Source organism: Podarcis pityusensis, assembly GCF_964106645.2.
Source record: "Podarcis pityusensis genome assembly, chromosome: 9".
Lineage (NCBI taxonomy): Eukaryota > Metazoa > Chordata > Lepidosauria > Squamata > Lacertidae > Podarcis > Podarcis pityusensis.
Genome location: NC_138034.1, coordinates 42,021,547 through 42,047,027, shown reverse-complemented (window position 1 = coordinate 42,047,027; position 25,481 = coordinate 42,021,547). Strand labels below are relative to the sequence as shown.

At 39.8% G+C, this 25,481-nt stretch overlaps 2 protein-coding genes across 7 annotated transcripts in view; one reads left to right on the top strand and one right to left on the bottom strand.

The window, feature by feature from the left end:
• The first annotated feature begins 178 nt into the window (after positions 1 to 178).
• On the top strand, positions 179 to 15,356 carry ELMOD2 (ELMO domain containing 2). Of its 5 annotated transcripts, none has more exons than XM_081022051.1 (9): positions 179 to 339; positions 1,958 to 2,105; positions 3,362 to 3,390; positions 4,211 to 4,308; positions 5,892 to 6,021; positions 7,006 to 7,139; positions 7,438 to 7,506; positions 9,245 to 9,378; positions 10,649 to 15,356. In XM_081022051.1, the coding sequence occupies exons 1-9, from the start codon at positions 295 to 297 to the stop codon at positions 10,798 to 10,800; spliced, it is 939 nt and encodes a 312-aa protein (XP_080878177.1). In that variant the 5' UTR covers positions 179 to 294; the 3' UTR covers positions 10,801 to 15,356. The 5 variants fall into 5 exon arrangements, with proteins under 5 accessions (XP_080878177.1, XP_080878178.1, XP_080878179.1 ...); XM_081022052.1 differs by lacking the exon at positions 179 to 339 and adding an exon at positions 468 to 513; XM_081022053.1 differs by lacking the exon at positions 179 to 339 and adding an exon at positions 471 to 559.
• Positions 15,357 to 15,683: 327 nt separating this feature from the next.
• The window catches only part of TBC1D9 (TBC1 domain family member 9), a 53,496-nt gene continuing 43,698 nt past the window's right edge, over positions 15,684 to 25,481 (bottom strand). For both annotated transcript variants that reach the window (XM_081021860.1, XM_081021861.1), the window contains exons 16-21: positions 23,521 to 23,761; positions 22,340 to 22,405; positions 21,382 to 21,468; positions 20,562 to 20,636; positions 20,363 to 20,463; positions 15,684 to 17,963 (exon numbers count right to left, since the gene is read on the bottom strand). In XM_081021860.1, the coding sequence (XP_080877986.1) occupies positions 17,262 to 17,963; positions 20,363 to 20,463; positions 20,562 to 20,636; positions 21,382 to 21,468; positions 22,340 to 22,405; positions 23,521 to 23,761 (1,272 nt within the window). In that variant the 3' untranslated portion in view covers positions 15,684 to 17,261. The remainder of the gene's footprint in view (positions 17,964 to 20,362; positions 20,464 to 20,561; positions 20,637 to 21,381; positions 21,469 to 22,339; positions 22,406 to 23,520; positions 23,762 to 25,481) is intronic.

Here is a 25,481-nt window from a genome sequence, read left to right as displayed (position 1 = left end):
GGAAAAGTTGACAGCTACTGGCCCAACCGGCGACCGCCTCCCAACTGTCAGAGCGGCGCCTAGGCACGCAGCAGACAAGGCAGCGACGCCCCGCCCTCTTTGACCGTCGCGAGCGTCCGTTGCCCCGGTAACGGCGGCGACCGCCCGCACGCTTTCGACGCCGGGCCCGCCGCTGTGGGCAGCCCCGCCCACCCGTTCGGCGTCGTTAAACGGACATAACGGAAGACCCGCCCATCCCCCCGCTCCGCCCTTTTCGGCCCTCACGGGCTGGTCTGCGTTCGCCTGGTGGGCACCATGGAAGCCCCCGCGGACACGGACGCTCATGTCATTTCTAAGGAGGTGGGGAAAGGAGTTGGGAATGGTTTGTTAAGGGACGTGTTTCTCTGACAGGACGGTTATAAACAGCCAACCCATCCCCTCCCCCATCTCAGGCCACATCACTCACTTCCGGGTCTGGGGGGGAGGCAACTTCCTTTTATGGTGGGGCCGTGGGAGGGAGCTGCTGGCGTGAAGGTGAAGTGAGGCCGCTGCCCGGCCTGCTGCGCTCTCGCTTGGGATGGTGTGACCAGAGTTTGGTACCGTTTAAGGGCGGGGAGGTGGGGGCGGGGGTAGAGCGTCTGGTGGAGCGTGCAGGGGAGGGGACGGCGAGAGGACCCTGGAAAATGGGGCGGCGGGGACAATATAGGCTCGTCCCCTTTCAAACCAGCTGCTCTTCTCTGGCCCGATATTCGCTTCCGGGATCAGGTTCATTAGGGAGCCGGTGGGCGGGAGGACTTGTTTGTGACTGCGTACACTAAGACGGGATCTTTTTGTATGCTGCAGTGGCCTCTTGAAACAGAACCTCCATATATATATATGTATATGAATGAATCCCTGCAGGTTTTACAGTATGTTTAGGCAAACATATTTGCAAATGTTTAGGTCCTGTGGAGATACCCTAGAGAAGATGCTGGCCAGAATCAAGCCAGTAAAAGCTGGCGCTTGAGTATTCCTTTTTTAATGAGCTCGGGAAGAAGCAGCAAAACAGCAATGAGCTCACAATCATGAGAGTAACTCACGTGCAATAAAATTGCCTTTTAAAACTACCGTTCTGTTACGATTTCTGCAATCATTGCTTCTGATACCTTTGCTGCTAGCGGAGGTGAAGGGATTAGGATGTTCTTAAATGTTTATATAGTGTGTTTATATGTTTACCCTTTAATGGTTAAGAGTTTAACCAGATGTTTTCTAGAATGGTAAACGACTGTAAAATCAGCATGAAGTCAAACCAAGTGCTGAATGGACAGTAAGCCCAGCAACTAAAACTCAAAACTTAGAAAGTTTGGGAGAATAAGGACTTTGTCTGCAATACAGATGTGAAGACAAAACGGGGGGGGGGGGAATGGAAAAATGGGGAAAACTATCTCTCTCCCTAAATGCCCCCCCCCCGCCTTCATGTCTCTAATCTGCAAGAAAATGAGAGCAGGAGCAGTTTTTAAAAACCAAGAAAAGCCCAGTTTGAGGCATTCTGTTGAGACATCAATGGGGCATGCTCCCAAGTAACTGTGATACAAATGCAACCCTAATTTTGTTGGTTTCAAATGCTTAAGTACAGTGCAGGCTCTGTATATCTCTAGTCAGAAGTAAACTCCACTGAATTCAATTATATATTTTTTGTTGTCATTTAGTCGTGTCCGACTCTTTGTGACCCCATGGACCAGAGCACGCCAGGCACTCCTGTCTTACTCCCAAGTAATTGAATTTAGGATTCCAGCATTGTTTAGTTTTGGGTGAAGTGCCCCAATAGTTTAATAGCTTGAAGCAGCTAGTACTGGAATTTAAGGTTTGCATTTAATTCTGGGCACACTTACGTGACTTACTTGGGAGTATGTTCCATTAGGCTGCATGGGCCTTCTAAATTAACATAGTACAGAATTTTTGAGTACTGTATTTGTTATATTTTTTTTTGGTGTTGTAGAAAATGATTGTACACTTATGGAGCTATTTGTATAGAAATATCTTTCGATTTTGGCTAAAATGGATCTTGAGACAATTGACTGGAAAATGTGAACTGCAGCGTATCTGTGATGGCTCAATGAAAAGAGCAGAAAGGACACTACGGATAGGTAATATATTTGAAATATACAAGTTTATACATAAATTGTTATGTTCAATCTCCAAAGTTAGTTTGACAACCACAGAACAAGAGAGAATTTCAAGTTTTTCACCTTCCATAAATATTTACCTTCCTTTTATGTCCTTAATTTTGGGTGGCTAAAATTCATGTAGATAAGGCTATTGATTCAACAGAGGAGACAGCTGACAATATACACAATGTAGTGTATTGTGGTTTTGTCTTTTGCAGTGTGTTCCCTGTTCAGTATGTAAGCTGGTACAGTAGCTGTAAAATAAAGTCCTATAGACAAATAGTTATTTCAAATTAAAATACTGGTTCCTTGCCTTTTCAGTTGCTCCAGCCATTCTCATCCCGTTTCTTTCTTCAGGCCTTTTCTTTTCATTCCTTTGGACCTCCCATCTTTCATTCTCAAGCTTAATTTTCTGATTCACTCCCTTGGTCGGATGCCTCTTGAAATCCTGGCGCCTGCATTTATAGCCTCCTGGTTCTTCTAGTCATTGTTGTCTTTCCTGCATCTCTCTTGGAGATTAGTAACTCCACATGAATCTCCTTTTTTTTTTTTTTGCTGCAAAAGGCTAAGGGTGTGTTTACACTTGTGACTTAAAACACAGCCAGGTCATTTTCCCCTGCTGCATTTCATGCCTTATTTGCATAGAAATGTTCAAATCAGAGAGGGGATAGGGATGCTTTCACCTTATGTGTGTGACATTTTTGTTTCCCTGCCCCTGTAATCTTCTTGGAACTCCTATTCATTTTACTGTCATAAGTGCTTGTGGCGTCATCTGCAATTGCATGCTACCTGTTGAAGTATGTTTACATTACCGCATCAGTGATTAGCATGCTTCAACAGTACATTGGGAGGTCTGTTCCTTACAGTGTAGGAATTGGACCTTTATTGTGGTGGCACCTTCCAATTTGAACTCCCTTCTGCTCCATATCAGACAGGCACTGTCTTTACTGTATTTTTGGTGTCTGTTGAAAACCAACACCAACAAGCCTTTTACACTGAGATTTTTATTCTAGTTTTTAACTCTCTTAGATTATAAATTTTATATATAGTTGTTTTTATTGTTAAATCACTTATAGATGTATTATGGGAAGCAATTAATACATGAAATAAATAAATTAGAGGTATTAAACCACGGTTACAATCATGCTTATTCATTTATCTTGTGTAATTTTAGAAATCAGAATCTAGGGTCTATGAATTTCTTTAAAAACATGCATGTTTTTATCTTAATGCAGAACATTCGTTGGAATCATCAAAGTGTAAGGTAGGTTAACTTTATATTACGCCCAGCATGTAAAGTCAAGCCCAATTCCCTCCCCACCTTTGAGTAGAAAACCTCCATAGTTACATTCATGAAAGGCACTATGTAAGAAACACAGCTCTAAAGCATACAGAACTACGTTTTCTGATCTTTGGATCCTCATCATTTTTCTAAAAAAAAGAGGCCCAATATTATAATTTGCACCTGGTTGGGCTTCTTCTGAGTAAATGTGCACAAGATTGGCTTTATCATTGCTGTAGCAATGATATGCCAACCAAGGCTAGTCAAGAACTAGATTGGATGCAAACTAGATCAAGTCTGATTTATGAGCCTGCTTAGTTTACATTATCTGCAGTTATAACAACACTGCTGTGGTACAGTTTTTGGCTTGCTGTTAATGAAACTGTGTATTCATACACCAGTGCTAAGAAACCTCTGGTCCTTAGGTCTAATTAAATGTGCTTGGCCTTCCCATCTGGCCCAGACCCGTATGGCCAAACCACACCCACCTGTCCTGTGCCTAACATGTAAGGTGTGAGGCAGGGTCAAGATGTGGCAGAGTCAGAAGAAGTTTGCAGACATTGCAGTCAGCTGTTCGGTGGTGTCTTTAAAGCGCTGTACACTGATCTTCACAAGCCCCACCAGCCAGCTTATTCCCACACTCCCAAACTGTGAACTTGATCCTTTTGAGGGAGTATGACTCCATCCAGAACAGGTTGTGGAGTCCCTGCTCATAGTAATCTTCTCCTGAAATGTAAGTAACTGCTATTAAAACAGATGATATTTTGTGTCAGAAGATTGATGTTTTACTTGTATTTATCAGGCTTTACAAAGGGCTGTGTATTCTTCTAAAGATGACGTGGAAAAATGTGTGGCACTCATCATAGAACAAAAGAAGATTAATACACAAAAGGATGCAGTGTAAGCCGATTATTGTTCTAAAGATACCTTGTTTGGAACTTTATCTTTGATGTCACTGAAAATGTGTTTTGTTCAAATAGACACTGAGAATTAGTAATTCATTCAAATTAGTCTTCATAAAATGCATTTAGTTTATCTTGTAATTCATACATAGTAATGTGATTCTTAAGAGATTTGCTTAAAAACTATTTTTAAAAGTGTGTTAATAAGCAATAATCTGAGTCTGACTTCATTGAAATCTGCAGTTTTGCTGTGGACTTCAGTGAAGATAGAATGATACACAGTAACATTCGTTATCTAAAATACATGATTCTGAGAACCTAAGGAAATACCGGCCAGTTGCCAACTTCCCTTTTGGGGGCAACGCTCTTGAGCAGGTGGTCACTGAGCAGATCCAGGTGCTCTTGAAGGAGACTGGTTTTCTAGATCCATTTCAATTGGGATTTCGGCTTGGCTTCGGCACAGAAACTGCCCTGATTACCTTATAATGACTTCTGTTGGGAGAAAGACTTTGGCAATGTGCCCGCCTTTTGATACCATTGGCCATTGTATACTCCTGTAGAGGCTATTTGAATTGGGGGTGGGCAGCACTGCTTTGCAGTGGTTCTGGTCCTACTCGGTCATCTTTAGCGAGTGATGCTTGAAAAGTGTTTTTCGGCAACATTGGGGTTTCATTGTGTTGTTGCTGAGGGCTCAGTTCTATCTCCCATGTTGTTTAATATCTATATGAAGCTGCTGAGTGGAGTCACCTGGAGTTTCAGAGTCTGTTGTCAGCAATATGCAGGCGACACACAGCTCTATTTCTCCTTTACATCTACAGTGGTGCCCCGCAAGACGAATGCCTCGCAAGACGGAAAACCTGCTAGACGAAAGGGTTTTCCGTTTTTCAATGCGCTTCGCAGGACGAATTTCCCTATGGGCTTGCTTCGCAAGACGAAAATGTCTTGCGAGTCTTGAGATTTTTTTTCGCTCCCCCCCCTTTTTCTAAGCCGCTAATCCGCTAAGCCCTTAATAGCCGCTAAACCGCTAATAGCGCTAAGCCGCTAATAGGGTTGCTTCGCAAGACGAAAAAACCGCTAGACGAAGATACTCGCGGAACGGATTAATTTCGTCTTGCGAGGCACCACTGTACAGGCATGGCAACGGATGTGCTAGACTTGCCTTGGTAGTGGACTGGATGAGAGCCAATAAACTGAAGCTCAATCCAGATAAGACGAAGGCATTGTTAGTGGGTGGTTCCCTAGACTGGATGGATGGGAGACTTCCTGCTCTTGAGGAGGGTACAATCTCTCTTAAGGAGCAGGTATGTAGCTTGAGGGTGTTCCTGGATCCATTACTGTTGCTTGAGACCCAGGTGGTCTTGGTGGAGCAGAGTGCCTTCTGTCAGTTTTGGCTGGTGGTCCAGCCACACTCCTATCTGGACAGGGATACCCTAACTTCTGTGGCCTATTTGCCATAGTTTAGAATGGTAAGCAAGGTGGTCTGGGAAATGAAGTTTATATGATTTTCAACTGGTACTAACAGCTGTGCTCTTTTATTGCAGCTGTTAATTATAATTCTCTCTGTGTTTTCCTATATTATAGGTTTGCTTCAAAGCTGCAATTAAGTTTGCTCCAGATATCAGGATGTAAGAAACTTTATTTGGCTGTAGAAGAGCTGAGAAAACAGCCATATAACTCTGATAATAATAAACATGAAGAGCAACTAATGGAGGTAAAAAAATTAGGTTTTGTGCCCTTATGGCATATTTAATGTCCAATTTGTGATGTTACAAACAAGCATCAATTATGAACTCAGTCTACTGAAGTTACAATTGCCCGGCTAATGTAGTAAGGCCACTAGATCAGCAACTCTTATCTGCAATAGAAGTTCATGCAGTTATGAGTGATGTGAAGAAAGGGATTGGTGAAAGTTGTGTCTCATAATAATACTAAAACACAAGGCCGTCCAATGAAATTGATTTAGCATTAAGTTTTGAAAAGGCAAAAGGAAGTATTTCACACAGCATACTTAATTTACGGAATTCATTGCCACAGGCAGGATACAATGATAGCTACTTGTTTAAATAGCTTTAAAAAGGAATTAAACAGATTAGGAGAGGTGGTTAGAAAAATAATTGGTGTTTTTCCAGGTTTGTTAAAAATTGCAATCTGATTTTTAATAGTAGTATGACTAGTTACTGAGGCCTAGAACACATGGGATAGCTCAGATACAAAATGCTGGGCTGGAGGGTATAATTTAACAGCCATTCTTTAGTGAGCTGCTAGACAACACCTGCAAAGCAAGTGTGACTTTGGTGGGTTGCAGTTTTATATTTGTTGGTTGTGAGTCCATATGCTTTAGTACAAGTTCATTCAGTCTGGTGCCTATGTGGAGTTCTGGACTAACTGCTACATTGAATTCAATAGGAGGAGGAAAACTGTGTTCATAGATCCGCTGAAATGAGCAGGGAGTCCTATGTGCACAGGAGAGCTTCATGCCCAAAGCAGATTGCCATGAAAGCTCCTTATCGCTTGCCACACTGGGGGAAAAAAAAAGCTTCCTTTTTAATACATTTCTTTGCATCCTGTGTTTCAGGATGCTTATGCCATTTTGCCATTTTGTGTGGCATCCAGTTTCATTAATGATACCTATTTGTATTTAGAATGAGTTGGGGGAAATACTGATAATTCTGTTAACAGTGGCATATTTATACAGCTTTGGAATTTGTTGATGCCCCATGAAAAACTGAAGGCTAGAATCACGAAGCAGTGGTGTGACATTGGTTTCCAAGGTGATGACCCTAAAACAGACTTCAGAGGAATGGGCATGCTGGGATTAACTAATCTTCTGTAAGTCAAAAATATTATGTAACAGTGGGTATTCTTTTGCTAATGTAAATGGGTATTAAAAAGAGGGTATTGGATTCAGTCTTCAACAACCTGCCAATCTAGTTATTAATCTATCTTATTTCAAAAGCTATTGTCCTACTATTCATGAATTTATTAACACCATTAATTATACTGTAGAGCAATTGACTTTGCAAGGCAGTGGTTATAATGTGAATGTTTAGAAAAGTAATTTTTAATCACTGCTAGTATAAGCAGTTTCTTGCAAACATAGTTATTTTGTGTGTACATATATTTTCAGATATTTTAGTAAACACTATCCCCGTGAAGCTCGTCAAATCCTTTCTCGCTCAAATAATCCAAAACTGGGGTAAGCTACTTTTTAATAAAATTGCTGTCATAATTGACTCTTAAACCTGAAAAAGCAAAGCTATCATTATTACTTTAGTTTCTAATAAATAATCTGAAAGTATATTTATCTTCTGCACCTCCTTTTCTATAATATTTGTGAGAGTAATCCAGTAATTTCTAGGGATCCCATAAGCGAAAATATTTTTTCATTGCATGTTAGCCTTATGCCTGTCCTATCTCACTTTTCCTCTATACCTCTGTTGTGTGTGGTTAGATTGTCCTGTTGATGTCTTCACACAAAAGACCCTAGTAACTTTTTCTCTCTTGCTCCTCTACTGTATATGTATAACCTTAAGGATTTTTCCATTAGGCTGAACCTGTCCAAGGATCTTATCAACATTTTTGGGCTTTAATAACTGAAACTCATCCAGTAAAATTGAACTAGACACCTCCATTAAAGGAACTGCATTAAATGTTGCTTTGTAGTTTTGAACAAACACAATCAGTGTCTTCCAGCCACATGATTTAGGCATGTGAGCAAATGGGAAGCATGTCAAGTTGGAGGCTGTCCTGTTTTTCAGGATCAGTAAGCATATCAGATTGCCAGGTTGCAGTCCTTAATAGTGCTCTACCCACATAAAATCCTAAAAGTAAAGCCAAATGAAATAACAATGCTGTCCTCAACAATACTGCCTTTTAAACTTAATTTTAAAATATTTGCTGCAGTGTGAATTGGTACTTGAAGCTTAAGATACTGTTTCTCTCACTATCATTATTAGATAAAGCCTATTTTATAAATGTTTTTTAATTTTTAATTTATTTTTTCCATGTCATAAGAGATGTTCCCCAACCAGGTGCCCTCCAAATGTTTGAACTAGTGTGGTGTAGTGGTTAAGAGCGATAGTCTTGTAATCTGGGGAACCGGGTTCATATGTCCGCTCCTCCTCATGCAGCTGCTGGGTGACCTTGGGCCAGCCACACTTCTCTGAAGTCTCTCAGCCCCACTCACCTCACAGAGTGTTTGTTGTGGGGGAGGAAGGGAAAGGAGAATGTTAGCCGCTTTGAGACTCCTTCCGGTAGTGATAAAGCGGGATATCAAATCCAAACTCTTCTTCTTCTTCTCTTCTTGAACTACAACTCCCATTATCTCTGACTGTTGACCATGCTAGCTGGAAATGATGGTGGTTGTAGTTCAAAACCGGAGACTGCCAAGTTGGGGAAGCTTGTTTCAGGTGAGGGGTAATAACACACATTTTTAAATGGCTGTCATTCTACACCACATACCCCGTAGATACAAATAGCTTCTTGCCCCATCCTATCATTAGCAGAAAATGAGTACATGCTGCAAAATGGTCAAATAAAGGCAAATTGCTTAATTTGTATAATATGAACACATTACATAATTTGAATTACCTTAGTGTAGTTTTAGTGGTGTTTTTAAGTATCTTATATTCACTTCTCTTAGTAATTTGAAAATTGTGTTTGGACATGGGAGTTGTGTTTAACTTTGGTAACACCAGGGCCCAGTGAATGGTCTTGGAACAGTAGGCAGACATTGCAGTATTGCTGAACTTAGGAGGTTATGCATAGAATGAATAAATTTATATTTTTTAAAAAAATTGTTAACACTGAAGATGTCTCAAGACTTCTAAAATAATCATAAAGGTAATAATTTGCCTTCGATTATCCTTGACATTTATACTGCTTAAAATGCAGAAATTAAAAAGTATAGTGATTATAATGTCTGTGTATTGCAGATATTCTTATGCAATAGTTGGGATCAATTTGACAGAAATGGCTTACAATTTATTGAAGAATGGACATTTAAGAACTCACTTCTACAACTTGGTTCCTGGTGAACCACAAATGAAAGACTTCCATCAGTTTTATTGTGAGTATCTTCAACTAGCTTTTATATATGGATAACAACTTCAGTGGTTTGGAAGCTGCTGTTTCTGAATTTAGTTAGAGGCAGAATGTTCTCACTAGTTTGTTAACATGTTCAACCATAACGTTTGCAGAGATCTTTTTTTAAAAAAATCTGCTGTGTTTTCTGGAAAGCATTTTGAATCCTACCATGATCCTGTCAATGCTATCACATCTCAAAGGCGCAAGGATGGGGTATCAACATGCTTTCAGGAAAAATAATGCTTCTCTATATTTAAATGAAAGATGAATTTCAAAGGCCTTATACACACATTACACTACTGAAGAAGAAATAAATGTAATCAAGCGTCTATCACGTGTATTTGTCTCCAGAAGAGTGGAGCCATATACACCACTGTAAACTTTGACTTTTTTGGCAAAAGCAGCCTCCACATTCTGACTGAAGGTGCTCTTCCTTGAATAGACAAGAGAAAAGCTGGAGAAAAATTTCTGGCTGTGACTCCTTGTATTAACCTATTCACCTCTGCAAATTAATATAGTGTAGGGTTGATTACACATATTGCATGTGTTCCAAAAATAATCTATTTGCTTAATAACCCAAGATAGGAGTGAGCCCTATGGCTTTGTATTTAGCCCTTTCAAGTGAGCAAACCAACCAGGAAGTCTTCCGTTTACCATGGTCCCCCATTTTGTCTGTTTTGGGAATCTATGGTTAACCGCTTCATAACAGGTTATTAAGCTGAGAGAGATGGTCATATGAACAAATATATAAATTATATGAGCAAGCCATAATCTACAGGTATAGAATGTTGTACTACTACAACTAATAATAATAATGGGAAATGAAACAAATGACTGCTAAATTCTTTTGTAGTGTTCCCCGAAGCTTAGTATGCTGTTGTATGTGTCCCCTTCTTTGTTGCATATGTACAGTATATGGAAATACAAGATTATTGATTTTCCTTATAAGTGCATATTTTATGCAAAGCATACCAAATTTGAAACTGTAATTTCAAAAGTAATTTGATATAGCTTCTACTCTTCTACATTTCAAAAATAGTGCCAGTGTCCAAGCTTTTGATTGTATGTGCCCAAAGTAGCTCTCTTTGGTGGTATTCAGCTAAGATTTACTCAAGCAGACATACTGAAATTAATGGCTCTTAACTTAGTCATGTTCATTAATTTTAATGGGTTTTCTAGTCGTTTTTGAAAAGCTGCTTAGAGGCAAACACATGTGTTGTCTCAATACACTTTCTATGTTTTGGTTTTTACAGGTTATTTGGCTTACGAATTTGACAAATTTTGGTTTGAAGAAAAGCCTGAAAGTATTATGTACTTCAACCAGTATAGAGAGAAGTTTCATGAAAAAGTCAAAAAACATCTTCTGGATTACGATGTAGTCCTTGCCTTAAGAAATGAAATATAGTAATGTGCATTCCTTTGGATTCTGTCTATAAAAATTATGCACTTGACTGGGATTCTCATATTTAACCAAAAACTTCACTTAGTGATCACAAAGTTTTATACATCTATTTTTTTTATTAAAAAAGTGGTTGAGAGAGCTTGGACAATCAACACTTACTTAGATCTGTATACTATTTGCTGAAGGTAAGAACTTTTTAGAGACAAAGATCCTTTCTGTACCACAGATCCTCATAATTTTTGTATACCTAGCAGATGAAACAGGTTCTTGTTCTGCTACATTTTCTCTAGCAATAGCTTCTTTTCCATATTTGACTGGTGTTAGCTTACAACCAGAGATGTTGCAATACTTCTTGAACAGAAATAGCTTTTGTTTTAAATGAATTAGGTTGTATTTTCTCTCTCTTCTAACCTGGAACACATGGTCTTTTATTATTACACTACTGGGGGGGGGGGGACACACTAGCAGGTTAAATGATTTGGGTGTATGAGAAAAAAGCTTTACTTCTGTTTATTGAAGACTATTTGTTTGATTTTTCTCGTGGCAGCATGCTTAAACATTGCCAGAGTTAAAACTTTTGTTTTTAAATAGGTCTTTGCATTTTATCATAAATATATTAAGTTAAATATATTTTCCTGTACTAGACTATTTTTATTTAAGATGTTGTAACTGCCTTCACATATCAACCATTGCTCTATTTCCCTCTTTCTTTTGTCACTTAAGTTCACAGCTAAAGCTTAAGAATACTAGAGCTCCAAATATTCAGTAGAAGATAATTGGGCAATTAAGTAAATTTTCTTTAATACACTGCTATTTTGTATTGAAGAAGGCAACTCAGATGGCATATTCCGAGACAATCTAAAGATTCTTCAACTATTGAATAAGCATGTTTAAAATGCTTCTAATCAAACTTTAGTTGCAAGTAGCCTTGCTTTAGGGATAGGGTAATTAGTTCAAAGATTAATCTTTTTAAAGTGCCTTGTACTTACTTCATGTGCGCTTCAAATCTGAAGCTGAGACTGAGTCGTTGCTGGTCAGTTCCTAAAACATGCTGGCTTTGTTGTAAGAATTGATATTGGAATTGATCAAATTCCTATTTCATTTTACTAACTGATAATCGACTAATTAGACTGCTGATAAGAAAGAAGAGTGCAGCAGGAAGCCATGGGAAGAACATATGATGCCACATGGCAACATTGTAGGCATTACATATGCTGGAAGTATTATCTAAAACCTGTGACATCTAAAAGTAATAATTTATCTAGAACAGTCAAAAAAAGGACAAAGCAAAATTGATGATATCTAACTTATGGGAAATAAAATGCTTATCGAAGTTCCTTTCTACCAGAGCAGTAGAGCCCTGACAGAGAGATGGAGTGGATCACAGAAGGCTTTTCAGTATCTACATCTGTTTTTAGAGATGTTTGATCACTTTTGTGCAATACAAGAAATCTTTCAAGAGAAATGTGATATCTGCAAAATGCATTGGGGCACAATCAAAAAAGTCCATATGAGCTCTCTCTGTATAGGGACAACCCTATTTTCTCCCACTAGTTGGAGATTTGTCTTCACAGAGAAGTGTGTACCTGGTTATATATGAGCACTGCATCTAGTGGTTCATGGTATCAGAATGTATACAAAAATCATTCCTGGCTGAAACTGTTGTAAATGTATTTTCCTTTTCTGTATGCTATAAGGTACATTTATTGCACACTTGATTCCATTTGGGTTTTTCTTTGAAATGGCTTAATTGACAACCTTTTTTAATTTAAGAAATTTCATTTATTTTACTTAAAAGAAACCTTGATCTTCTATACTAAATGCTTTAAATATAGAGGCAATAGAAAATTCTAGAAAATATACCAGAAAAGATTTTAAGGTATGTATTCATATATAGTTGTCACATTATTTGTTTACTACAATAGTATTAAATAAGAATCAATGGCTCTGCAAAAAAATAAAGCTGATGCAACATTGTGCATGTGAACAGTAGCATCTACATTGTTCCTGTAATTTCATCAATTTGGACCTGTAGGGATTTGGTAGGCTGAGTCTACCTGAGCGCCCTTCCAGTACAATCTGTATTTTTTTATTTTTTTATTTTTAACGAGTTCATCTTTTCCTGTCAGATGATAAACCTAAGGAAGACTGATAGATTATAAACTTTGTCAACTCCCTAATGCTAGTGATGAGTGGAACCATAGTTCCACTCCAGGAATGTTTGAGTTGTCATTCTACCAAAACTCTGGGCTAGATTATGCAACAATTAAAATATAAACCAGCAAACTGACTAGTTTTAGGGTTTTATTTTATTTTTGTAAAAACTAACATATTAAATGAAAATGATTATCAACAGAGCACAAAGTGATATAATGCTAACATACCCAGTTTCAGGCAGTATAAATATTCTTTTCAATGGTGCTAACAATCATAGTTGACAATTTTTAGGAAAGAGGTTTCTAAAGTTTTGAAGCCACCAGTTGTGTTGTAAATATTTTGAAATTCTCATTCCTTACTGGAACAAATTTGTATCTTCCTTCTTTAAATGTATTGTTGATTTTTTTGTAAAGCTGTGTTCCTTAATTACAGATAGTGATGTAGCTATCCTATATGGGTGTAATGCTTAGGTATAATAACTAAACTTAATAAGGCCATTCTTCATTGGTTTTTAAATACATTGGTCTCATTCAGCTGTAATGATCCTGGTCTACTAAAGTATAGTTTATTGGACAAGAGACAAACCATCTCTTGCCCTGCCCCTCATGTGTTCAGTTTGGCAAAGTTTTCTTGAATTCTTAAACTACCACCTTCTTGGACATTCAGATTACCTCCAAAAAAGAATTTGAAGCTAATTTGGAAGGTAGCCCTTAAGCCACAGTTTGCATGTGCAGACATTCTGGGAAACATTTAAAGAAAGTAGGCAAGCTTTATTGAAGATGGCTACTAGGGGGAAGGGGAAAATGCATGAGTTGGTAGCTCCTGGTCAAATACCTATGATTTATCAGACAAATGGCTACAACTGAACTGGGCCAATGTATTCCAGTAGCTGTTTAGCTTGTATATATATTTGCCCATTTCTTTTTGAGAATAATTCATTCTAGACTTGTAGTTGAACCACTTACTCTAGTTTTGAGCTGTGAAAACCTAAAGAGACTGGTAGTAGATAGAAATATGTTGTAAAACAGGGTTTTTCACTAAATATTGCATTGTGACAATCGTAAGACAATATACTAGTATATCTGCACTGTTTCTTTAGAAAGAAACAAATACACATTGAAAACACACAAGCAGCCATTTATTTTTTCACATAGCTGTTCACATTGTTTTTCTCTATGTGGTGTGAGGTGAGAGGGCTACATGGAAAAACATGTAGACATCTATGTGTATCACTTTCACTATTAACGTTTCTCCAAAAGCTTCTGAACCTGTGACTGTATGATACATTGTGGGAAGGCAGATCCAGCTGCTCGCATAAAAGTTCCTTTTACAGGAAACCAGAGGCGGCTTGCATTTCCACCTGCTCAAGGCAGTCCTACTGAATTCTCCCACTTTCTCATTCTAATCACTGCTTTCCCTGCCCTATCCATTCCGGATTGGTTCCTTGACTTTTGTCGTTGCCTTTGGGGAGCAGTGCTGGGGGATGAGCCAGCAGAGACCCATTATGGGAGCAGAGTTCTGCTCATCTATCTGGATCTAACCCACAACGTTTCAAATTGCATTCTCACAAAAATGGCTATTAGCTGGAAAAAATATTGATCTCCAAATTAAGCTCTATGGCACAACCAAATAACACTTAAAGTTTGGCTTATAGAAAAAATGGATTTCATAAAAATCTTGGGCACTTGAGTGCATATTACTGGACTCAACTAGGAAATGAAGCAAGCATTAAAATATCTTAATAAGACAAACAAGTAGTAAACAGCTTCCTTAAAGGGAGCAAATTACAAAAATCACTTATAGCAATATGAGCCACAATATTTGTTGAATGCCTGCAAATGAAAAAACTCTAGGAAAAAGGGTATACTTTTAAACTTGTAGTGGAGCTTCAATCTGGAATTGCCAACTATCACAGACACTATTCATAAACTAGAGAGGCCATATTATTGGTTGTGCTGTATTTAGGTGTCCGGGTTCATTGGATTATTTACCATAGCCACAGATGCACTAAAGGATCATGTAAAAATATCCAAGAGGCAGAAATAGAGACCACAGAATCCTCTTCTGTAACAACCTGCTTTTTAGCTTTCCAAATGTATGTCAAAAGTGTCATAATTACAGTTGCATTAGTAAGGTTCTGTAGCCTGTACTGATAACTTACTGTTTCTTGTCCTTATGATGTGCACTTGTACTGGTTACTTCTGTGGTGCTCAGGCTGGTGACAGTTTTTTCTGTTGCTGCCCTTTTCCACTGTGAGGAACACATATGGGCAGTGACTTGTAAACCTTTGTGGAGCAAGAGCATTGCCCATTACTAACTGTGTGTAGTTTGGAAGCAATAAAATGTGATTCTTGTTCGGGTGTGGAATGACTCTTAGCAAATAAAGATCAAGTTGATCAGAAGCTTTGTTTTGCTCAGGTATGTTGTATTTATTGTTTTCACAGTCCCCTTTGTAGGTTCCAATGTTGCTACAAGAGTACTTGTGTTACAAGAGTACTTCTTGCTAAGTCTGTTTGTGGAACACAGGGATGAGAGGAGTTTTGAGTTCAGCAACAACTGCAAGGGCCACAAGTTCCCCAGGCCTGATCTATATGATGGGACCTGGGACTGCATGTTGGCTACCCCTGTTGTAGAGAAAGTCTTACTCCCCAGCAATAATTCTGATTTCTCTGCTACTTAACTCAGTAGAAGTCAAGCTAAAAGCGTTACACCATGAAAGACAGTTGCAATTTTCCATCTGATAATAGTTTAATATCTCTTTCAAAAAACAAAAAAGAGCCTTGATTACATTTACCTACTGTGGCTAAAACCACGTCAGACAGTTCAGTATCTTAAATAAGAATTAAAGCAATAGCTTTGGCTTAAAAAAAAATACACCTGGAAAAGTTACATGATCATAACATACAATATATAAAAAAACAAAAAGGAGGTGGAAAGATTTTTTGAAGGCAGCAAATATAGTTCAGGCATGTAAGAATGATTTGGACCTAATCACCTAAGAAATTTAAAAAATATTAGGCACAATCCAGTCCTATCACAGGCACATTCAGAGGATTCCCATAGTATCAACAGAGCTTTGCCCCACCCCCAGACACGGGCATGCGTACAGATAGTGTGTTTGAGGTTGGCCGGGGGGAGGGGGGGGAGATGGGTCTCTTTGAGCCTCTTGGAACCCTCTGAGCAAAGGAAATATGTGCACCATGGAAGTGAGTTGTGCCGCCATTTAATGTTTTGGAAAAAGAAGCAAAGATTCAAAGTGCAGGTGCTCCATTTGTCATTCAACGTATCATTCAGTAAATTACATTATACATTATTCATCTATAATAAAGTGACAGTGTTTTCATTAAGACTTTCAAACATTCAGTTACATTTCCTTGCAAATCCCCCCATTACATTCCTGCTAATAACTGTTTTAAAATGAAGACTTAAGCTATGAATTCTTAATCTACCATACACTAGGTTTAAAATGTTCAACAACATACAATTATCTACAGAATTTTATTAAAAACCCTCTCATTTTTAAAAGGGGTACTATGAATTGTTTAGGTCAGGATGTTGGCATGTGTCAAGGCAAGTCCATGGCGGTATCCCTGAAGAATGTATTTTAAAAAGTATTAGGAATCACTGGCCTCTCTTTAAAAAAAATAAAATAAAATTATATCAAGAGACATCCACCAGGGATGCTGCACAGAACTTACTTTCGAGTCCTAAACAAGTTGACAGCATCCCTTTCTATTTTTAGCGCAGCCTACTAATCTCGTAACAGGCATCGGGTTGTAGTGCACACATGGTGTTCCCTGACTGCAGCAGCTTCTGCTTCCCCATTCACGGCAGTGAGGGAAGCAGCTCTGCGTGAGCCAAAGGCATGTGAACATTGTGCTACCTCCCTCAAGGAGAATGGCAAAGACAAAGGAACTCCATATGCACGCTGCAGCACACAATGCTTCTGCCACTTTTAAGTTCTTCCAGTTTCTTCCTTACCAGGATTTCGGGCCCGTTTTTAAAACATACACAAACTTTGTTCATTTCTAGACTTAAAATTGTACTAATTGTCACCATTTATCCATGGATAGCAATACTAATAACATACCCACCACTGACAATGATGCCCTCCCCCCCCCATATATTGACGATAAGACAAGCATTCTGATAATGTTTCCCACAGCGAGAGAAAGTTCAATATAACATGTTCACATAAGCAAGAACTACCACCTTTTGAAAACACCAGGACCTGTGCCAGGCAGTAATAAATATGTAATAAAAACCAAAAAAATATTTTTTTAAAAACCCTCCCTACCTGGGCCCACTTAGCCTGACATAGCAGAGATTTCGTAGTCACTTGCAGATATTATGGGTTTGCCCATCATCCGCACATTCTTGGCATTTGTAATCCTTGCCATCATGCAGACTGGCTTGTCGAAATACCGCACCAGGGCAGGTTCAGTCAAGAGGGAAGCCAGAAACTGCTCAAAGGTGATAGCCCAGTCTCTGTCGATGCTCATGCTTCTGGGTAGAGAAGGGTTGCTGCTTCGCACTAAAACCGTGTCCTCGCCGATGTCTTCACAATGCAACTTGTCTTCCTCATGAGAGCCTGCACTTAGGACGGAATAGGAAGACATGGAGCTGTCGTCTTTAGTATCGTCATCTGAAATAAGCATGGAAGAACCAGCTCCATTGTCTCTAGGAGAAGAATCTTCCAGCTTGATGTCCTCCATCTGTGTGCCATCACCACAAATATTCTCTTCCTCATCCGCAAGGAAGCCATCTTGAAAAGGGTCACGTTGTCCAAGGTGATACTGCTGGCTTCCCTTCTTCTGAAGAAGTGCGTTCTGAATAGCTTTGCTGCTACTCTCCGCCTCCTTAAGAGGCTGCGCACTAAATAACTTACCAACTTCTCCAATCTCCAAAAGCAAACTTGTCACAGCTGCAGTAGCGTGGTAAAGATCCTGCTCATTGGGGTCTTCACTAAACATGTTATACATTGTCTTGCACAATTCAATAAACTGCCCCTAGATGCAAGAGAGAGGAACAAGGTTTTGTTTCTTAAATATCTATTATACTTTTGTATGGGGCTCCAAATTGTCTCCCATTCTAGATCGTGACCATGTCCACATTTGCTTAGCTTCAGCAGCAACATGTATTAGGTGCTCCCAGTTAATTGACTGAGATGCAAGAGAATTAATGGGAAAAGGAAAAGGAGAAAGGCACAATTGTTCTCTGTATATTCCTGGACATGTAATACCAAAATAACAATTACCAACATATATTTAAACTTGACAAAATCAGTTCATTAAAAAAAAAATCATATGAGTGTTCCTAGCATGTGGTGCTTATGCCAATCAAGCAAACTTTTCTGAGGCAGATTATGGCAACAGAGATTCCTGCAGATTCTTACCCAAAAGAATGCATGCGCCAGCCTAAGCTGCTCTCCTTAAGCTATGTAGAAAAAGATTAAAAGTTAGGCATTTATTAATCACAGGACTTAATCTCAAAAAAGTATGTGTATACGAGGGGAAACTGTGTGTAACTATAGGTGACAACCAAGCCATCCCTAGGGGGGTGAAATAATGATGCAAATCATGTTCTTTGGGTGCACTGTATTACACAGGGAAAATCTGCCTCTGAAATTTGAACCAGAAGGCAGAGAGCCTAGACTCCCAGGTCTTTGAAGAAAATGTCTAGATTAGAAGAACTCTGAATGCTTTTAACAGGTGACAGGGATTGACTCGGAAACTATATACGTACAAAACATGCTTCTAACCCCCTACAAGTGCCTCTTGAACTTGCCTAGGCCAGCAAAAAACTTTAAGACATTTGGGATTCAATTATACCAGTTGTTTTACTTTTACTTAGGATTCCCATCCTGCTAAAAAAAAGAAAAGAGCAGAGTACACTCTAGAAATTACCTTCATTGTTAACTAAATTCAGAGTGCAGGCTGTTTCTTTAGGGTTACTTACAACATTCTTTGGCTTTAAGCAATTAAGCATTAAGTGAACTAACGGACTTCAGGATTTGCCCCACATTCCTGCAGTTGAATGTGAATGTGTTGAGAAAACAAAACCACCAATCTCTCTCTCATCCACATACATGTGCCTTTTTCAGAGGGAGGGACTTTGCTTTTTGAAATAGGGGAGGGGGGAAAATAAGCGATGCCACCAGCTGGCTTTTGAATGCAGTCACACCCCTCTTCCCATGCCTGCTTTTCTGGGAGCTGTAAAAGGGGATCCAGGTGAACCAGGGGTGCTGCCCAATCACTGGCCAGTGTTACTTAGCATTTGGGGCCTGTTCCCAAATGAGGCTGCCTCCACGTAAAGGTGTGGAACCCCTGAAATTGCAGGGCCCAGAGTGGTCACCCTGATCCCCTACTGTGTAGGACAACTCTGGATGACTAATTAAACAATCTATGAGGAGGAGATCCAACCTTGCAAACCTCCCTGTTGTGGGCACATAAACCACCACCACTCTGCCGTCTGTGATAGCAGTAACAGCAAAAGAAAAGGGGGTGTCAGTGAGATCACAGGCGTCTTTGGATCTGCTAGATCAGGCTTCCTCAACCTCGGCCCTCCAGATGTTTTGAGACTACAATTCCCATCATCTCTGACCACTGGCTAGATAGGGATCATGGGAGTTGTAGGCCAAAAACATCTGGAGGGCCAAGGTTGAGGAAGCCTGTGCTAGATCTAAACACCTCTCCTAGTCCCTGACATGTCCCCAGAACAGATTAGAAAGTGCACCAGCCCTGGAGCTGGAGTTATTGATTTTGAAAGCTACTGGGACTAATGGGAGAGGAAACTCTGAAAGAAAGAAAACCACTGGTCAAAAAAGAAGAAAACACCCTCAACACAAGCAAGGCTTTGGATTTGGTGGTGTCTTGACTTTATATTCATATTCTTTCCCTTCCCTCTTATCTCTCCCTCTCACACAAACCTCTGCCAATCTTCATTTCATTATGCACCTGAAATTTAAACAACTTTTTGCAAAGGATTGTGCATGCAAACAAATTGTGCATTTTTCTCTTCTATGTGAATGAACTTCAAATACATCAACAATATTCTATCAACATCCCTCTTCAAATCTTGCTAATAAAATAAAGCCGATTCACTGTTTAAAAGTCTTACATTTTTGTTCAAAAATGACTAAAGGATTTGATCCACAGATCACTGTATGGGTTGCTGCATGCATTCACCTGTTGAAAAAATGGCTTATGCTGCCAGCTTTATCACTGATTGCCAGCTGGGGGGAAGTGGGAAAGGGGCTCCTTTATTTGCATTTAGAAGTGTTAGGGACTAACATACCACCTATGTTACAGAATGCACTACTTGCAGACTCAACAACCTACACTATGCTTAGTTGCTGGATACAGGGACTGAGACCTTATGCACCTTTTTGTTTTTTAACAAAGCTTACCTGATTGAGTTTGGGCAAGTCCTTTGCACTCTTTGCTTTGGCTTTATTCTCTTGGCTCCACATTCTAAGGTAATTTCTATTATCTTGAGAGTTCTTCTTACCTAACACAAATGTTTTGCCAAAAAGCAAGATTATTTTTTTGGGAAGAAGTTGGATAACGAAAAATTATTTCCCCATCCCCTCCAATTTAGCTTCATACCTTTTTCAGTTTTCACACTCACATTAACGAAACCCTCATCTGCTCCATGTTTGTTCCTGCCATCTACGCCAACAACTAATGCACAGGAAGAACAAAATTAATGCACTTTGAGACACCTCTGTATTTACACATTTGGTTACATTAGTTAAGCACAAGACCAGGAAAGCTGGTATCAGCCAGGCCTTCTCAGGGTGTTTCCAGACATGTAGCAATTCATCGCTCCCTTTTTTTCCAACACAGCTGATGAGTATCACACTTTTGGTATGTGGGCATCCTGCTGCAATCTCTCCACACAAGAAGGCATGACATACCATAGACGATGGCACAATTCATCTGAGTACCATCTTTTTTTAAAAGCGTCTCAAATTTAAAAAAAAGCAAGCTAATTTCTGCTGCCACTATACGCCATTCTGTGCCTACTCACCCAGCCTGAGCCACTAGGAACCCAGCCTGAGCCACAACCTCAGAGAAGGTGATCGGATATGCCCTTCCCTCTCCACATCAAGTAAATTTCTGTGACCTTTGTTCACAGAGGGGGTACACCAAAAGGATCCAACACCTTTCTGGTCTCCTGAAACTCCCCTCTACCCCAGAAACTTAAACTACTCCAACCATGAAGCTGATGTGGTTTTTTTCCCTTCCAGAAGGCCAGAGAGAAGAGGATGGTTTATTAAATCCACAGTCCTGATATTCAGAGAGAAAACTGTAGCTGGTTTCTGTTTTATTTTGGGTGCAAGAACCTTTGAGTTTATATTTGAAGGGGAAATTGGGAAATTGATGCAGTCATGAAAGAGGAAAGATCTGAGGTAAAGTCCAGTACCATGTGTACACTCTGGTGTGATGTCTTCAAAGAAGTACTGTGTTGCTTCAAAAGCAGAATCCGGCTCTTCTTGATCAGAGGATGGGTCTGCGTATAGAAGCACCAAGCATCAACATACTTGGACAGATCAACCAACCCATTTGTACATATCAAAAATGCCAAACCCCTCCCACTACCAATAGATATTACATATTTTTTTAAAAAAAGCAATCTATTTCAGAGCAATAATAAATTACTAATCGATAGGTTTATGAAACAGCATTTCCTATATAGAAATGCTTCTTAAATGTCTGATATAAAAGTCTTGGACACAGATGTCCCTATATGTGCCAATTTAGATGAACAAAGGCTTAATTATGATCTTTGTTGAAACATGCAGGTTCTCGGAATCCCAGTGCTGGGCATCACAAGGCAAACACATAAATGTCAGGGCAATTTGTGGATGGGCCCTAGACATTAATGGCACATGTTTTAATAATAATGGAAACAACAAATTATTGCATACCTGTAGCTTCCAGATCCTGCTGGATTACAACTCCCATCATCCCTAACCATTGGCCATGCTGGCTGGGGCTGATGGGACTGGGGAGTCCAAAAAAGATCCAAAAAAACAGTCTCCACCTGTTATTTATAGTAACTAAATGCTATGTGTTTATTTTTGGTCTATATGTTTATTCCATTTAGCACTGCCGTGCATATCTTTTTGATGACAAACAGAGTTATGGCTATGCCTCAGAGCACAGCTACCCCTCCCATTTAGTATGCGCAAATAGAAATCCCAATACTGGTTGGTGGATGAGTTACAGCAAAGTTCCCATCAACAGATGCAATCCTATGCATGTCTACTCAGAAGTAAGGCCCACCGAGTTCAGTGGGTCTTACTCTCATGATAAGGAGGTCAAGAATGGCACCGTTAGTGGAATCTTTAGGTATCTGGAATGGCCCTCTGCTTACTTACCAGGCAAAACATGCATTTTATACAGTAGCTTCAGCTTCTCTGTAAGATCTCCATGGCACGCTGCACCTAGAAGAAGTCACATTTGCTGCATCAGAATTACTAATTATATTTTAATGCGGCACACACAATCTCCCAGACATTTAGAAATTAGTTATCTATCTTAAATAAGGAATTATACCTTATTCATATGTAACCTCCACAAACATACATAGCAAGTGCAGGGGGGAGGGGAAGGATTTACCTGCTTCTTTAGCTATATATAGAGAAAACAAGGGTTATAATGTAGTAATCCATCCAATGTGGCCACATCGATACAATTTAGACTCCATGTCTGAAGACATAAACTCATGTATTCCAAATTAACTACTGAAGAGGGATAAAACAGTTAAATACTGGACTTTAGTTTTATTTTGGGGATTGTAAACTGTGTGCACATCCAATATGCATTTCAACTGTTTAGGAATATATTTGCATAATTGCAGTTTACTGTTTCTTTGTTTGAATCCACCCACCACCATTGCCTTAATCTGAAAAAAAATGTTGCCATATTATCTCACAGCAGAGTACAGGCTGAGGAAAACTTTGACTATATGAGAATTCCACCTGCATCAGATAAACTGGACTTTTGTTAGAAAAGACAATATGCCATGAGCAAACATTACTGGCATACAATGTACCTCTTTAAAATTCTTAATCACAAGATATTGAGGCATTAATTTGCTGAGCGCAATTCAGATGTTGCTTGGCTTTTGGGATGACAAATTCTTTACACACTTCAAGCGTTCCAATGTGTTTAGATTGTGGCTTATTATGTAATTACTACACAATAAATATATATCTATTTTATTTAATGGAAGAATCCAAATCCAAATAAAAACTGCAGGTTAACAGGTATAAGCTCTGATATTTCCCTTCTATTACATTCAAAAATATATAATTGAATCGGGGGTTTTTTTTGGGGGGGGAGAGAATAGTAATTGCTCCTAATAACCTATTGCTTTAAAATGACTGCCAGTGATATAAACATATCCAGGTTATGAGAGCACATGTGTATATAGCCTTTTAAAATGCAATTATCTCACATAAGGCTGCATACCAAGCCAATGATTTCACAGTTAATGCAACTGGGAGAGACAGGCCTCAGGTTTAGTTAAGCAGTTAAATACATGCATTCTTCTTACTTAGTCCAGAGACAAATTCCCGAAAGTTGATTAAGGAATCTCCGTTTTCATCCAACAATCTGAACAAGCGTGCCGCCAAAACATCAGAGTGAGTACCACAGGCCCAAGGAAAGAGGAGAGCAAACATGCCCTTGAATTGTTCAAAGTCAATGCGGTACTGTTCTAAATAAGGCAAGCTTGGGTCATGGCGGTCAGTGGCATTGCTGGTGCCTCCCCAGTAGCAGCTAGTGAGATGCTCTGCCTGAAGAAAAGCAAGGCACACGACATTGGCATTATTAGGACAATATTCACATCTCTTCTGGCAGCAGCATCTGCCATCATGATTTATGCTACTTTTGAACAAATGCAATTGTTGACAAATTTCACCTGACCTAGAGTTGGCACACAGAGTGCTTAACATTACAGGACTATTACTGCTATACCAGGACAGAGGTGCCAACTTGAGTAAAATATTGGGAGGGGACCCAGGTAAGCCCCACCCTGCATAATCAATCACATGACATGGCACACTATTTAAATGGCAATGCCCATCAACTGGGAGGGGAAGGAATGCCCCCCTCAAATATTTTACTGGGGTGGCTGAAGGAATCTCAGCCCCTAGGAGTTGGCACCTATGTACCAGGATGACCCATTCTCCATAGAGCACAACCATAACACAGAACCTAATTATACCATCTACATTTTGTAGTCACAGAATCTTTTCTATTATGAAAAGTTAACAGGTGCTATGGAAACACTGGTTATACACCCCCTCTCCACACATGTGAGTAACGATCAGGGACATGACTGTCAACCATGGAAAAGAAGAGTCCAGCTTGCCCGGTTCAAATCTTGCATCTATGTAAAAGCGTTTTATTGATCGACTGATTTCATTACATTTATAACCTGCTTTTCTTGTCTGAAACTCAAGATTTATTAACCTGTGCAGGCAGAAAAGGATGCTATCCAGACTTTGCCTTCTGCAGACAGAAAAGCTCCTTCCATTCATGGAAGTCTTTTGATCAAGTGCAGGGATCCCACTAGTAATGTGGTGGCGACAGAAGGAGTGCCAGCTCTCCTCTTACACAGTTCCAGAGGATCCCCAACCCTCAATAACAGTATGGGAGGTGATGTTGAGGGTTTGAGTCAGTTTCTTCCACCCTCTGCCAGTGGGGCTGTCCCTCAAGTTGAACTCCACACAGATGATGCTCCCGCTCATTGGAGTGAAGTTCAGATTCGGCCATATGTACTGATATACATCTCAGCTTCCATTATACCATGGCTATGGGGACCTTGCTCTAGTAATTGACATAAACGGCCTTGGCCCAGTATACCTGAAGGAACGTCTCCACCCCCCTTCATTCAGCCCGGACACTGAGGTCTAGCTCCGAGGGCCTTCTGGTGGTTCCCTCACTGCGAGAAGTGAGGTTACAGGGAACCAGGCAGAGGGCCTTCTCAGTAGTGGTACCCGCCCTGTGGAACGCCCTCCTATCAGATGTCAAGGAAATAAACAACTATCTGACTTTCAGAAGACATCTGAAAGTAGCCCTGTTTAGGGAAGTTTTTAATGTTTGATCTTTTATCATGTTTTTAGTATTCTGTTGGAAGCTGCCCAGAGTGGCTGGGGAAACCCAGCCAGATGGGAAGAGTATGTATGTATGTATGTATGTATGTATGTATGTATGTGTCAGGGCTGCCTCAAGTCTCAGCTCACAAAAGACCAACGCCAATTTCTTCTTATATACAAAAGTGTTTATTACAGTTCATTGTTTGCTTCAGATCCGAGGCGCGCAGCCCCACGTCTGTTACCCTTAGACCGTTGAAGTCCCCTCTGAGTCAGTCCCTCCCCTGCACCAGTTTAAGAGGCTTGCGCTGCTCCACCTCTTCCTCTCTTTCCTTTTCCGCAGGGTCTTCCTGCCCGCTGGGGTTTCGCCCCTCCTGGATTCCCCTGACGCGGAATCCCCAGATTGCTCTTCCCCCCT